Source organism: Coptis chinensis, chromosome 6 (assembly GCF_015680905.1).
Source record: "Coptis chinensis isolate HL-2020 chromosome 6, ASM1568090v1, whole genome shotgun sequence".
Classification (NCBI taxonomy): domain Eukaryota; kingdom Viridiplantae; phylum Streptophyta; class Magnoliopsida; order Ranunculales; family Ranunculaceae; genus Coptis; species Coptis chinensis.
Window position 1 is genome coordinate 79,238,053 of NC_141461.1, and position 12,403 is coordinate 79,250,455.

The 12,403-nt window shown below is 35.6% G+C and overlaps 1 protein-coding gene across 1 annotated transcript; it reads left to right on the plus strand.

The window, feature by feature from the left end:
* The first annotated feature begins 7,935 nt into the window (after positions 1–7,935).
* On the plus strand, positions 7,936–10,683 carry HAM3 (GRAS family transcription factor). Its single transcript, XM_086569190.1, has one exon. The coding sequence runs from the start codon at positions 8,347–8,349 to the stop codon at positions 10,423–10,425; it is 2,079 nt and encodes a 692-aa protein (XP_086425316.1). The 5' UTR covers positions 7,936–8,346; the 3' UTR covers positions 10,426–10,683.
* Positions 10,684–12,403: the final 1,720 nt, after the last annotated feature.

Sequence of the window (12,403 nt, forward strand, 5' to 3'; positions counted from 1 at the left end):
TTTTGTGCTTCTAAATGTTTTGATCGAGTAGTTCCAAGTTCACTCAAGGTTGTATCAAACACCATAATAACACCTCAAGTATCCTTAGGAATTCAAAAGCTTAAAGAATTGGTTCCATGTTTCTAACCTAAAAGTTGGCGAAGGACTATCCACATTTATTGTAATGTCAGCTGAATAATTTCCACCATTTAAGGTTTCATGGAAAACCTCAATTGAAGTTGAGTCCATAACCTCATTTTCAGTAACAGTTGCTATTGTAATTGATAAGATAAGAAAAGTAGATGTGAAAACAGGTTGTTTAACATGCTAAATTCATTCTAATCAATATATAATAATACTCTCAAATATCATGTGATAAAGAGGAGTAATCATGTTCTCCACCCTTGTTTGCACGTACTTAAAATGAATTTAGACTAAACAACTATTCAATAATGAGAGAGCAATTTATAATATGAAAACAGTAGATAAAAGATACAAAATAGTAGATTTAAATTAGAGAAAAGATATAGAGATGGTTAATCAACCACATGATTTGATTGGCTATTAGTTTAGTCATCTAATAAGAACCCAAAACTATAGTTTTAACCCCTTAATAATATTACATATAGACCAATTATGTTTATAATAAATAAGAGTTAGTACTGTTTAACGTACTTTTATATATTTAAGGTCTTGGAGTCAATTATGTAAAGAAATATGTCACTTTTGGAAGAGAAAGGAGTCAAATTGTTTGCTAGAGAAATTATATGATTAAAGCCCAAGTTTTAAGGAGAAAAAGCCTTTTTAAAGCCTAGTCAAAGCTGAAAAGTCAAAGTCAATGCTGGTAGAAAAAGAGTAGAAAAGTCACAGAACTCCCTCAGGCTGTATCTTTGGACACAAACCTCGGAATTAGGCCTATTATATGTCAAAACGACCAGCTCGGAAAGAGCTTTCTAATGGTCTAAGTTTTGACCCAATCAAAGTAGTAAAAGTGAACAAAAAGGGTGTTGCAGTAAATTCCTACAGAGAAACCCTTTTTAGACTTAAGTAATTAGGTTTTGGGCTTGATTTAGTGGTTCAAAACACAGCTCCAAAGCCCATGCACGAAATTATAAAACTAACCCTCTCCTATATAAAGAGAATAAAGGAAAAACTTCATTCTCTCTCCCTCCCATTAGTTAGAATAATTTAGCTCTCTCTCTCTCTCTCTCTTTTATTTAGTCTAGTATAGTTTAAGTAATTAGGGTTTATAATTGTAGCCTCCATAAAACCTCTATTAAAATACCTTCAAGTTATTATTATTATTCAATTCAATTGCTTCTCTTTCTATTATGTCTTTTTCTCATTCTTTTATTCATGATAGTCCCATGAATCAAAGCTAAATTCCCATTAGAGGGAGTTTGAATAAAGCTTTGGGAAGACTTGATTTATTAGTATAGATTGTTGTTTAGGGTTTCAAGTTTATGTTTTTCTTGACTTAGAGATAAGAAGAGTTTAACCCAAACTAGATAATAGTGAGTTTGTCATGAGAATGAGAACAAACTTTCTCTCATGCTAATTAGTTTATGACTAGAGATAATATAAAGTAATTAGGGGTCATTAAAGGTCTAGTCTTTATATTTTAACCTTGTGTGAGAATATCTAGACTAGGATTTTCTATACAAATCTATGTTAGCATATTAAGAAATAAAAAAGTGGATTTCAATCTCTCTCTATTCTTCTCCATATTTTATTCAAGTCATATTCAATTGCTTTAATTAAATTAGTATAAATTAAATTTATATATTTAATTTCGTAGTATAAATTCACATCCATAAATATTGCTCTCACCACTGTTTTCTTGTGTTTGATTAGTTGAATTTGTTAAGTCTAGAGAGTTAATAGTAGAACAATTCCGTACTCTATATATTGCATGAATATATATGTGAAAATAGGAAATAAATACTTGATAACGTAAGAATAAGTTAAAGAAATCTAGTATTAAGTTTTTATGTATATCAACCACCATTAAGTACTAATTGTATATCCTTCCTATTAGCAAATTTAAAATAAAACAAGCTCATTATCAAAGAGATATCATAAGCTCTTGTTGTTTTCCATGAACGTTAGGTTCAAGGGTCCTCTTGACAAAGGGAAAATGCAATCTTTTATCTAGGAATGAAGAATCCCATAAGGAATTCATTCCATTCTTCACAACCTTCATTTATAATCGAAAACGAAACTTCAACAACCCCAACATTCTCTCCAGATTCTATATAAACTCCAGTTTTATCACAATCAACCTCATTATTAGACCCAAATAAGGAACTCCATGAAAGTGGATCTCTTGAGTAAGAGGCACCAAGGGGTGCGCAACCGAATCCATAAAACCAAACTAAAACCTTTAAACAACCATACCAGAAAAGTAACAACTACTAAGAAGCTAAAAACCATTTATTTATTTTTCTTGCAAATGGTTTTTCTGACATACTGTCACACTATACAGTCCAGTACATCAGCTTTGTCGCTGTCAGTTATTTCAATGTTCCTTGAGATTGTTTTATACACAAAATCAAAGATAAATATCAATCAAAATAAGATCAAGGGTTTGGATATAGTTTTGAATAGATGGTGTTGTATTTTTTGCATAACAAAGAATCATACAGTACTTTTGCAAATTGTAATTAAAGTGAAAAGTTGAGATGCCATTAAAACTGAAAGTTGTAATTATTGGTTATACAATTGAGGTACGTAGTTGTTATTAGAAGAAAAAAAAATGCACAATTGAGCTAATACTTGTATTTGTTCATAGTGGTGTCCATATTGCCAAAAATATCGATCCTAAAGTATCAACAGTGCCTTTGGATGAGATTCTTGATGTTGTTAGTAGTACATTGAGTCTCTATATACCCGATTTTGACCTTAATTCTCTGGCTGTGAATGTTACCGTCCCTTCAAAACCACAAAAAGTTTTGGCAGAAATGTTCTATTATAAGATTGTTGTTGGTCTTGAGAGGGAGTTTGAGCTATCTGCTCGTCAAAAAATAGTCATTTGATGTTTTTTGCAGTCAGAACACGCAAAATATTTTCTACTTGCTATAGCGTATGTCACCGGTGGAGTATCGTTCTATTCTTTGGTACCATCTCTTGATTCTTTTGTACTCTGACTGTGGTCTATGCCCTGTTTGTAAAAAGAGTATACTAGATGCTTTCGAGGACCATACATCACATTGTCGACATTTATCAGGTTTCAAATATCGACATGATCATGTCATAAACATTTTATTTGATGCATTTTGGAAGGTTGGGGTAAAAGTGAAGAAGGAGACTCTTGTCAATTTTCTCACTGATCTGAATGAGGGTAGATCAATGTTTCAGCCTGAAGATGTATTGATCTGCAGTTGATCTGAGGGGAAGCATGCATGTGTTGATGTAACTAGAGCTTCTCCGTTGGTAGGGCTTGGGAATTGAGTTTTTGAGGTGGGAGAAACAACTAATAGAGCAACGACATGAAAGATTGAAAAATACGAGGATGCTTGTAGGGCTAACCAATATTGTTTTATTCTATTCAGTTTCGACACTTTCAGTTTATTGGCACAACAGTTTGTTGAGCTCCTTAAGAGGTTGCAGAAAGTTATGAACAATAACGTAATGACAGTTGGTTCTAACGAGTTTGTATTTCGGATGATAGGATTTGTCATTCAAAAAGGACTTGCAACGCAGCTTGTTGCACACTTGTCTTAGTTATTTGTAAAACTCGTTATCATTATTAATAAAAAATTTTATTTTATTTTAAATATTAAAAAAAAAATGCAAGCTGAAAATATTGACATGCTAGTCCCTTAAAAAAAAAATCGATATTTTGTATTTTTTGGTAGTATGGTGTAAAGTTTCATTTTGTGCGAAACCTTATGTTTATGGGAAAATGGGGGAAATGTGGTATTGACTGGGCTCGGATATGTACGAGTTGTGTACGTATCCAGTTCTCCAGTGAACTGGAATCAAGTCCAGGGCGGATCCAAGAGTTGGCTGACCCGGGCTGTACCCCTCCCCCCTAACTTTGCTCAAAAACGAAAAATATGGTGGTAACGGTTCACCTACAAAAAGTTCAAAATATATATAGCAATGATAATTAGTGATAATAGCCCCCCTATTGGATAATCCGCCCCTGATCAAGTTGGACATAGTTTATGTATGAATTGGGTTTTCTGGTGTGAGATGGATAGTGGAGAAGATCCTGTCTAGAGCGGATCGAGGGGGAATTGAGCATGGAGCATGGGGAGTAAAGCCTAGAGCAGATGGAGAGTCTTCACCCAGATGGATAATGGAGAGGTCTTATCTGATATGGTATGGTGTCGTCCATCTAGAATGGAGAAGATGGAGTCGGCTTTTATAGTGTTCTTGGTGATCTTTCATCTCCTTTCCCGTCAGGTTAGGTCCCATTGATAGGAGACTTTATAGAGCTTTGATGGAGAGTAAAGGAGAAGCATTGATGAATGTAGTTGAAGCTTTGGTCTTGATAGAGATAGTTGTCTCGTACGTTACTGACCGTTATGATATCACATCAAGCTGGCAATTCGAGAATAAATATTCGATCGAACTGCTTGGCGATTTTCTTTGGAAGTCGTTGATTTGTTCTGGAGCGAACTATTACGTGCTTGTTAGGAAAAGTGTTATGTGATGAGTTGTACTGGATACGTGTATAATATACATTGGTTGGTGCATATTGCTTGTTAGGAAAAGTGTTATGTGATGAGTTGTACTGGACACGTGTATAATATACATTGGTTGGTGCATATTAGTCCCTCAGATATGGTTTCTTCTAGTTGTGTAGGTTGCCCAGTTCACAACATAATTTGACGTGTCCCAACCTAGTGATTCTTCTTGCCAATTCCCAACCTGGTTCAAAGCTCATTTTTAATAGCAAACTACATACTCCCGAGTCCTGACTCTTGTTCCGTCTTTAGACTTTGGCTGTTGGGCTTTCGCTCTAATTTCAGAGCTATCTAACTTGATATGTGGCCTGTGCGTGCTAATTTAACTTGGCTGCGTTTTCATGTGTGTTCATATTCGTGTTCAGTGATCCAAATCTATTCCTCCCGAGTCCTAATTGACAGTAACTAGCTTTTGATCTGGAAAATGGAGCTAAAGACTGGACAATATTTTTGACAAGGAGTCAACACGCTCGCTCCAGAGCGAATTGAATAATGGGTTCAGCCCTTGGATTTTGAAGGGAAGTAGTGATGTGGGATCGATGTACACAACTACACATTGCACGTATAAACTTCTGGACTTGTGGTAAACTGGTGATGCTAATATTTAGTTTGGGATGTAGCTGTCGTGAGAGCTAGGGAAAGAACATGTTACAGTGTCACAAACAAGGAAGGAAAATAAAATAAAATGAAAGATAAGGTTTAGGATTGTAGATCGGAATTCTCTTAAACGGATTATCTGTTTAAGAACAGTTTATTTAGCAGGTTTTAAGATAAATATCCCCTGCCAGGTAAATAGTTACATAAAACACCCTTCAAAACGAAGCAACCCATCAAACCCCCTATTTTCAGAAAAAACATGATAAAAACAAAAATACCCCTATAATGTCTTCTTCTTTCCTCTCTTTTCAATTTTCAACATGAGAACTCCCGTTTTTCTGTTTGGCAGAGAAATCACTTCAAAATAACACAAAATGCAAAAATATTAACATCATTCATTTCATGACAAAAATAAGTTACAAAGTGGTAGATGTCTCGTGAAAGTTGTAGATCCCGTTTTTTACGAGGCGATTTTGGGATCGAAAACCATTTGAAGATGATATCATTTGAAAAAACTTGTTCAAGTCGTGATTTTGAAATGCAAAAATTTATATATCAAAATGATAAAATAGACTTTCAAAAAAACACTTTGTAAAACAAATTTTAATAGAAAAACAATATGTAAAAATAAATTTGCATAGTGGAATTTCTATGCAAAAACAAAATTACATAGTGATTGGATTTGCATGAAAAAATCACTATGTAAAAATAAATTTGCATATTCAAATTTGTATGCAAAAACAATTTTACATAGTGACGGGAGCCAATTTGTTCAGAATAGATGAAGAAGAAAAATAGAAAAATCAATATGTAAAAATAAGTTTTCATAGAAAATCACTATGTAAAATTAAATTCGCATAGAAAAATTATTACGTAAAAATGAAATTGCATAGTGAAATTTCTATGCAAAAACATATTTACATAGTGATGAGATTTACAAAGAAACATCATTATGTAAAAAAAAAAAAATTGCATACTAAAATTTGTATGTAAAAAACAATTTACATAGTGATGAAAAATGTTCAAAATAGATCGAAAAAGGAGAAGAAGAAGAATAAATATAACAAATACCAGAGACACGACTAATAAGGGAATAAGTGATTATTTCACTTATTCATCATGAAACTTTGTTTCTTCATTTTAAACCTGATTTCTGCATTGTTGAACCTGATTTCTTTATTGTTGAACCTTGTTTTCTCATTACCGAACCTTATTCCCTTAATTTCCAAGTCGAATCATGTTATTGAAGTTGAATAAGTATTTGCCCTTTGAAATGGCGATGAATATGACATATTTATCTAAAAGGGTAAAAAAGAAAACAAACAAATTTGGGAAAATAAAAAACAGCCGTGATTTTTTCTCAACTGAACAAACGGAAAGGTTATTTAATGAGATGTTTTGGAGGTTATGAGGTATAGGCCAATGGGAGTGTGTTTATATACAACCATTATAGAACCAGGGGCTGAGGCCCATTTTTTGGTTTATTTAGTATCTTTAACAATTTATTTAGTGTCTAAACTGTCAAGACACCATGTCCGTTAACAGATAATCCGTTTAACACTAACTAAACTATCCAAGACACTATGTCCGTTGATAATCCGTTTAAGAGAATGCCTGTAGGATGGTACAACAGTATATATGACAAATTTGAAACCAAACGGTTTTTAGAGGAAGGGAAGCAATGTGTTGGTGACTTGGTGTAAGGAAAAAATAAACGTACAGAAATCAAAATAAGCTCTTAAACCTACTTGAGAAAATAAAGCCATGATACTATTGTTACGTTGGATGACTTTCCACATCACAAAATTAAAGGGTGTGTTAATTAGTCCTCACATGGGTTTGGATATACTAAGCTTCTTTCCTGACAAGTCCAAATCATGGTTTTCCTAAACAATCTATAAAAAAAGTTAGTGTGTCCCCCGACTCTCTTTTACACCTACACACTCTTACTTTGGCAAATATTTCCAACTTGAACGCTCTATATAATTGATTCAGCCATCAGCACTAGCTTCGTGTTCGACATAGTCGATTCTTGATTCAACCTCATTCGCCCTAAGTAATGCAAATGGAATTATATGACACTTATACATAGAGCATACTAGACTACTAGTAGTAATAAGTTGTTCATGGCACCTTTTGGAAGAACTTGGAAAAGAAATTCGCAACCATCACACCTTAGTTCATGGGAACCTTGAACTAATCTGATAAACGGTCTTCATCAGTGTAATAGTTTTGGTTGGACATAGTAACTCATAAGAGGGATTGAACTACCCAGTATGTCATACACTCATACTAATATATTACCTACAAGCCCACAAAATATATAAATCGTCACTCAGCTCTTTTCCTCTTCAATTATTACTCTCTAGTTGAGTACTCTTTTTCCTAAAAGCCTATGGAGTTCTAATCGATTGACTCGCACAAACAATAGCATATATATTTTCCAAACTCTAAAGGCTAGATGGATGACTTGTGCCAGCCACATACATATTTTTTCAAAGGCTATAAATTTTTTTACTACGTTACTTAGTTAGTTAGAAACCATTTTGCTTACTAGTTACTTTACAAAATTGAAAATATTATCGTTTGGATGAAAGAGGGAGCAGGGAGGGAGCAGGGAGGGGACTTTATAAACTTTATTTTTTGGACACATCCATGCCAGAACAGGAAAGTGTACAGAGAGAGAGAAGTACTATTATAGCAGAAAAAAAAAAAAAAAAAAAAAAAAAAAAAAAAAAAAAAAGAGAAGGAAGAAAAAACTCATCATCACAGAGAGATTGATAGATATTAGACCTTGAATCAAATTGACCATTGTAGTTGTTTCTTTCAGAGAGATGAACAGGAGTAGCAGTGGTTGCAGAGTTTTGTCTGTTTGAATGAATGAATGGGCTTATTTCTACTACTACTCCCTGTATCAGAACTTAAGATAAAACCACAAAACTGAAGGATATATAAAACCATTAATGGCTGATGACCCAGTTCTTGAAAACCACTCTTGTTAAAAGCCAGCCAACTTGTCAAAATTCAAACTTTCTTTTTTCTGGTTTGCAAATCTGGGCTGTTTTGAGGTTTTTAGATGTTTAATTTGCAGGGGCAGCAAGGGGTAGAGTTTGCTTCTTCATTGTTGTGGAAGAACAAGGAAGGTGGTGGTAGTTGCTTTGGAAGTAGTGAAACAATATCTGTTCTGGATCAAAGAACAAGTCCAAGTTCTCCAACATCTTCTTCTTCTTTAGCTGGAAGTGAGTATTCAGTAGGTGTGGCATCTGTTCAGAAGAAATGGGAATGGTCTCAACAACAACAACACCAACAACAACAACAACAACTTGAGGAGGAAAACTCAGCTCTTGGAATGGTGGGGTCAGAGCTTCAACCCATTCCAAGAGCTTTACAAGTTGGTATGGAAGATTGGGAGAGTGTGTTGACTGAAGAATCAGGTGCTTCATTGGTTCAAGAACAGTCCTTTCTTGGATGGATTATGGGGGAAGTGGAAGACCCATCTTCTGGTTTGAAGCACTTGTTGCAGAATGGTGGTGGTGGTGGTCTAGATTTTCAAAATACTACTGGGTTTGGAATGGTTGATCCAAGTTTTGGTTTTGAAGCTTTGGGTGGTGGTGGAATTGGAGGTGGAGGAAAGGGAGGTTCTTTGGCTGCTTCTGCAACAACTGCAATGAACTTGGGTAATAATATCAATCCTCCTTCTTTAGTTAATTCCAGTTCTTGTTTTCCCACAGACAACAACAACAACAACAACAACAATTGCCTAAATATTCCCAACTCCATTGCCTCTCCTTTACATAGCAACCCCTCCCTTCCAGTTTCCTTATTGTATCAACAGCAGCAATTTGGAGTGGCTGATGTAAAGACTCAATCTTTTACTAGTACTCAAAACCAAGCCATGTTTGTGCCTTTTCCCCACAACCAACAAATTCAGCAGTTTCTGTTACCACCCCAACAAGGCTTGCCTCAACATATGCAATTTCTTTCTACTAGACCAACCATGACGACAAAGCCAAAGTTGGAGGAGGAAGTGGTTCAACAACAGAATCAACATCAAGTCTTGGTCGACCAGCTGTTTAAGGCGGCTGAGCTTGTAGAGACCGGGAACTTGTTAAACGCGCAAGGGATATTGGCGCGGCTCAATCACCAGTTATCTCCTGTTGGGAAGCCCCTTTTAAGGGCTGCTTTCCTATTCAAGGAGGCACTGCAATTGCTACTGTTTACTAACAGCAACAATAAAGGCCTTTGTCCTCCTCAACGGACATCTACCCCTTTCGACGTTGTTCACAAGATTAATGCATACAAAACCTTCTCAGAGGTATCTCCATTACTGCATTTCACTAATTTGACTTGTAATCAAGCATTTCTTGAAGCATTGGAAAACTATGATCGCATACATATTGTAGATTTCGATATTGGTTTTGGTGGGCAGTGGTCTTCCTTCATGCAGGAGTTAAGAATGAGGGTTGGCAGTACCCCCTCATTGAAAATCACTACCTTCGTCCCTCCATCCTTGTATGACCCAACCGAACTTAACCTTACTCGAGAGAATCTAACTCAGTTTGCTAATGAATTCGGAATCCCTTTTGAGATCAACTTTGTGAGCTTAGACTCACTCAATTCTTCTTCCTTGTCACTCACTATCAATGCGTTCGAGGGGGAGGCTGTTGCTGTTAATTTTCCCGTTGGGATTCCTACAAGTCTGACTTCTTCTCTACCATTACTACTCCGTTTTGTGAAACAACTCTCACCCAAAATTGTAGTATCTGTGGACCGAGGATGTGATCGCAGTGACCTACCATTCTCACAATATGTCCTGCATTCTCTTCAGTCGTATTCGATCCTGCTAGAATCACTTGATGCTGTGAATGTTAACCCTGATATTGTACACAAGATTGAGAAGTTCTATCTCTTACCCACAATTGAGAGATCCCTACTTGGTTGCCAATACACTCCTCAGAAGATGCCTCCTTGGAGAAATCTCTTTACATCAGCCGGGTTCTCCCCTATTACCTTCAGTAACTTTACTGAGACCCAGGCTGAGTATGTGTTAAAGAGGCTTCCTGTTAGAGGGTTTCACATAGAAAAGCGGAATTCTTCACTGATGCTCTGCTGGCAGAGGCGGGAGCTTGCGTCCGTGTCAGCTTGGAGGTGCTGAGAACTAGTAGTTTCTTCACTTTGGAAGCTTGTTATATCAGATGCCTCCGAAAGGTGCCACATTATCCTACTACTATTGTTATTTATCTTGTTGACCCTAAGTTGTGGTGGTGGCGGCACTTGTTATATGCCTTCAACTGTATTTTCTTTAATTTTGTTTTCCCCTTCTCATTGTCTATGTTGTTTAGGTAGTCTGTTTTCTATATGAAAACAAACATTTTAGGAATTGGAATGTTGACTTGCTCTTGTCTTCCTTACATATTTTGGATATTACTTCTCGTTAAGGTTAGTGAGAAGCAATAGGTGATTTGGTTAAGTACAATGCTACTTTGGTAACAACTAAAATTCTAACAGAAGAATTAACCTCCCATTATTAATTTATTTATCTGTAAGTAGTAGTTAGGAAAGAACTCTTAATTGTTTATATCCTTGCTTCGTATCAAATTATCACTTTTGCTTAGCGGTCAAATGTTCAATTGTTTTTATCTTTAATTTCTTTTACTATTAGTACTAACGTCAATTGTTCCGGTTAGGCAGAGATGGTGTTGTCTAAACTTAGTTATTTACTTTATTACCTCTAGAACATCTTAGTCTTTTTGGCTCTTCTATATTATCCTTCAGTAGAGCATCTGTGTTAAACTAGCTTGTCTGGAAAGTTTTCTATTATCAAACTTCCATAGACGTTCAGTCCCTTTTTTGGGGCCTCATTTGGTTCTGAGTCCAACTGATATTATATTACTCAAATGTTGTGTGTTTGGGAACTGAACAAAAGAGAGGAATCCAGCTAGTTTCTTTGTTAGGGTAAGTTTCACAACTAATTTACGTCATCGCGTTATTTGTGCAGCTTGTTGTCTAACTTAATTTTTCTACTGTACCGTCTAGGCGTCTAGCTGTTGATGGCGCCTTTTGAAAATTTTCAGTAGCATATAAAGTTGTTTTCTTCAGTTAGTGTGGCGCTGCAGGTTTGGTTAGTGATATTTTATCCTGAAAGGAATGATTGTGGACGGATTTCTTTTGTGGTGTTGGTTTGGTGGTGTGAAATCTTGCTCCTTGGGTGATGATAGTCACATCTACTTTCCCGTTTACTTCTAGTGAACGCTTACTTTAGTTGAGTATTGGGTAGGTTCTTAGGTATGTGTATGGTTATCACATACTTAACCGATGTCCTCTGTTTGTTAGAAAACGATGTACTAGGATGCCTAGATATTAGTTCACCCCGATCTCACCTCTGAATAAATGCGAGTGCCTGACAAAGAGAAAAAGCAAGTAACACATCCCTCCTCTGTTCTCCTTTCAATTTGAGGTGAACAACTTATTTTTATTTTTGACAATGCATTTTTTTGAGTTTTAAGCCAGTGCCTGCAGAGTACTCATATTTATCAGAGACTCAGAGTAGCATTCTTACTAAAGATTAGTCGGCCTTACACCCAAATTCCTCTCCCCTTTTGTTTGTTGCCCAATTAATTTTGTGTTTAAACTGCAGCAAAATAGTACTGATTTTGCTGAGTTAACTGGTCTTAAGAGTACCTCTGCATGTGTAACTAGGCTTCTTTTGTACTCTGCATGAGCTGCTACTGTAACGATAACTAATATAGTGAATACTTGTCCTTCAATAACACTCAAATTTTTTGAGTGAATCTTTTATGGAGTTGTTTGGTTCAGCATTCAGCCACATAAGTTTGCATATTTTTGGAATGTACAGATGTTTATCTGTTACTGAACAACTACTGAAATATCATTGTGAACATGAATTAAGCCTGAATTATTGTGCGCATTGCTCGCTTGATGGAAAAGTCTTGGTTGCCTTCATGAAATGGTTTTAGAATAGTGAAGCAAAACTGTTAAAAGGGCTGTCTATACATAATATTATATACACAAACACATAGATACAGATTGTCCTCAACTCCTTACAATGCTAACCCTCGTACTTTTGCACATTGAATTTACTATTATTTGGTTAGTTTCCATACCTAATGAAA

What these genes read in the sequence shown, in the direction of transcription:
- HAM3 (XM_086569190.1), top strand. Translation starts at nt 8,347, where the DNA reads ATGTTTAATTTGCAGGGGCAGCAAGGGGTAGAGTTTGCTTCTTCATTG.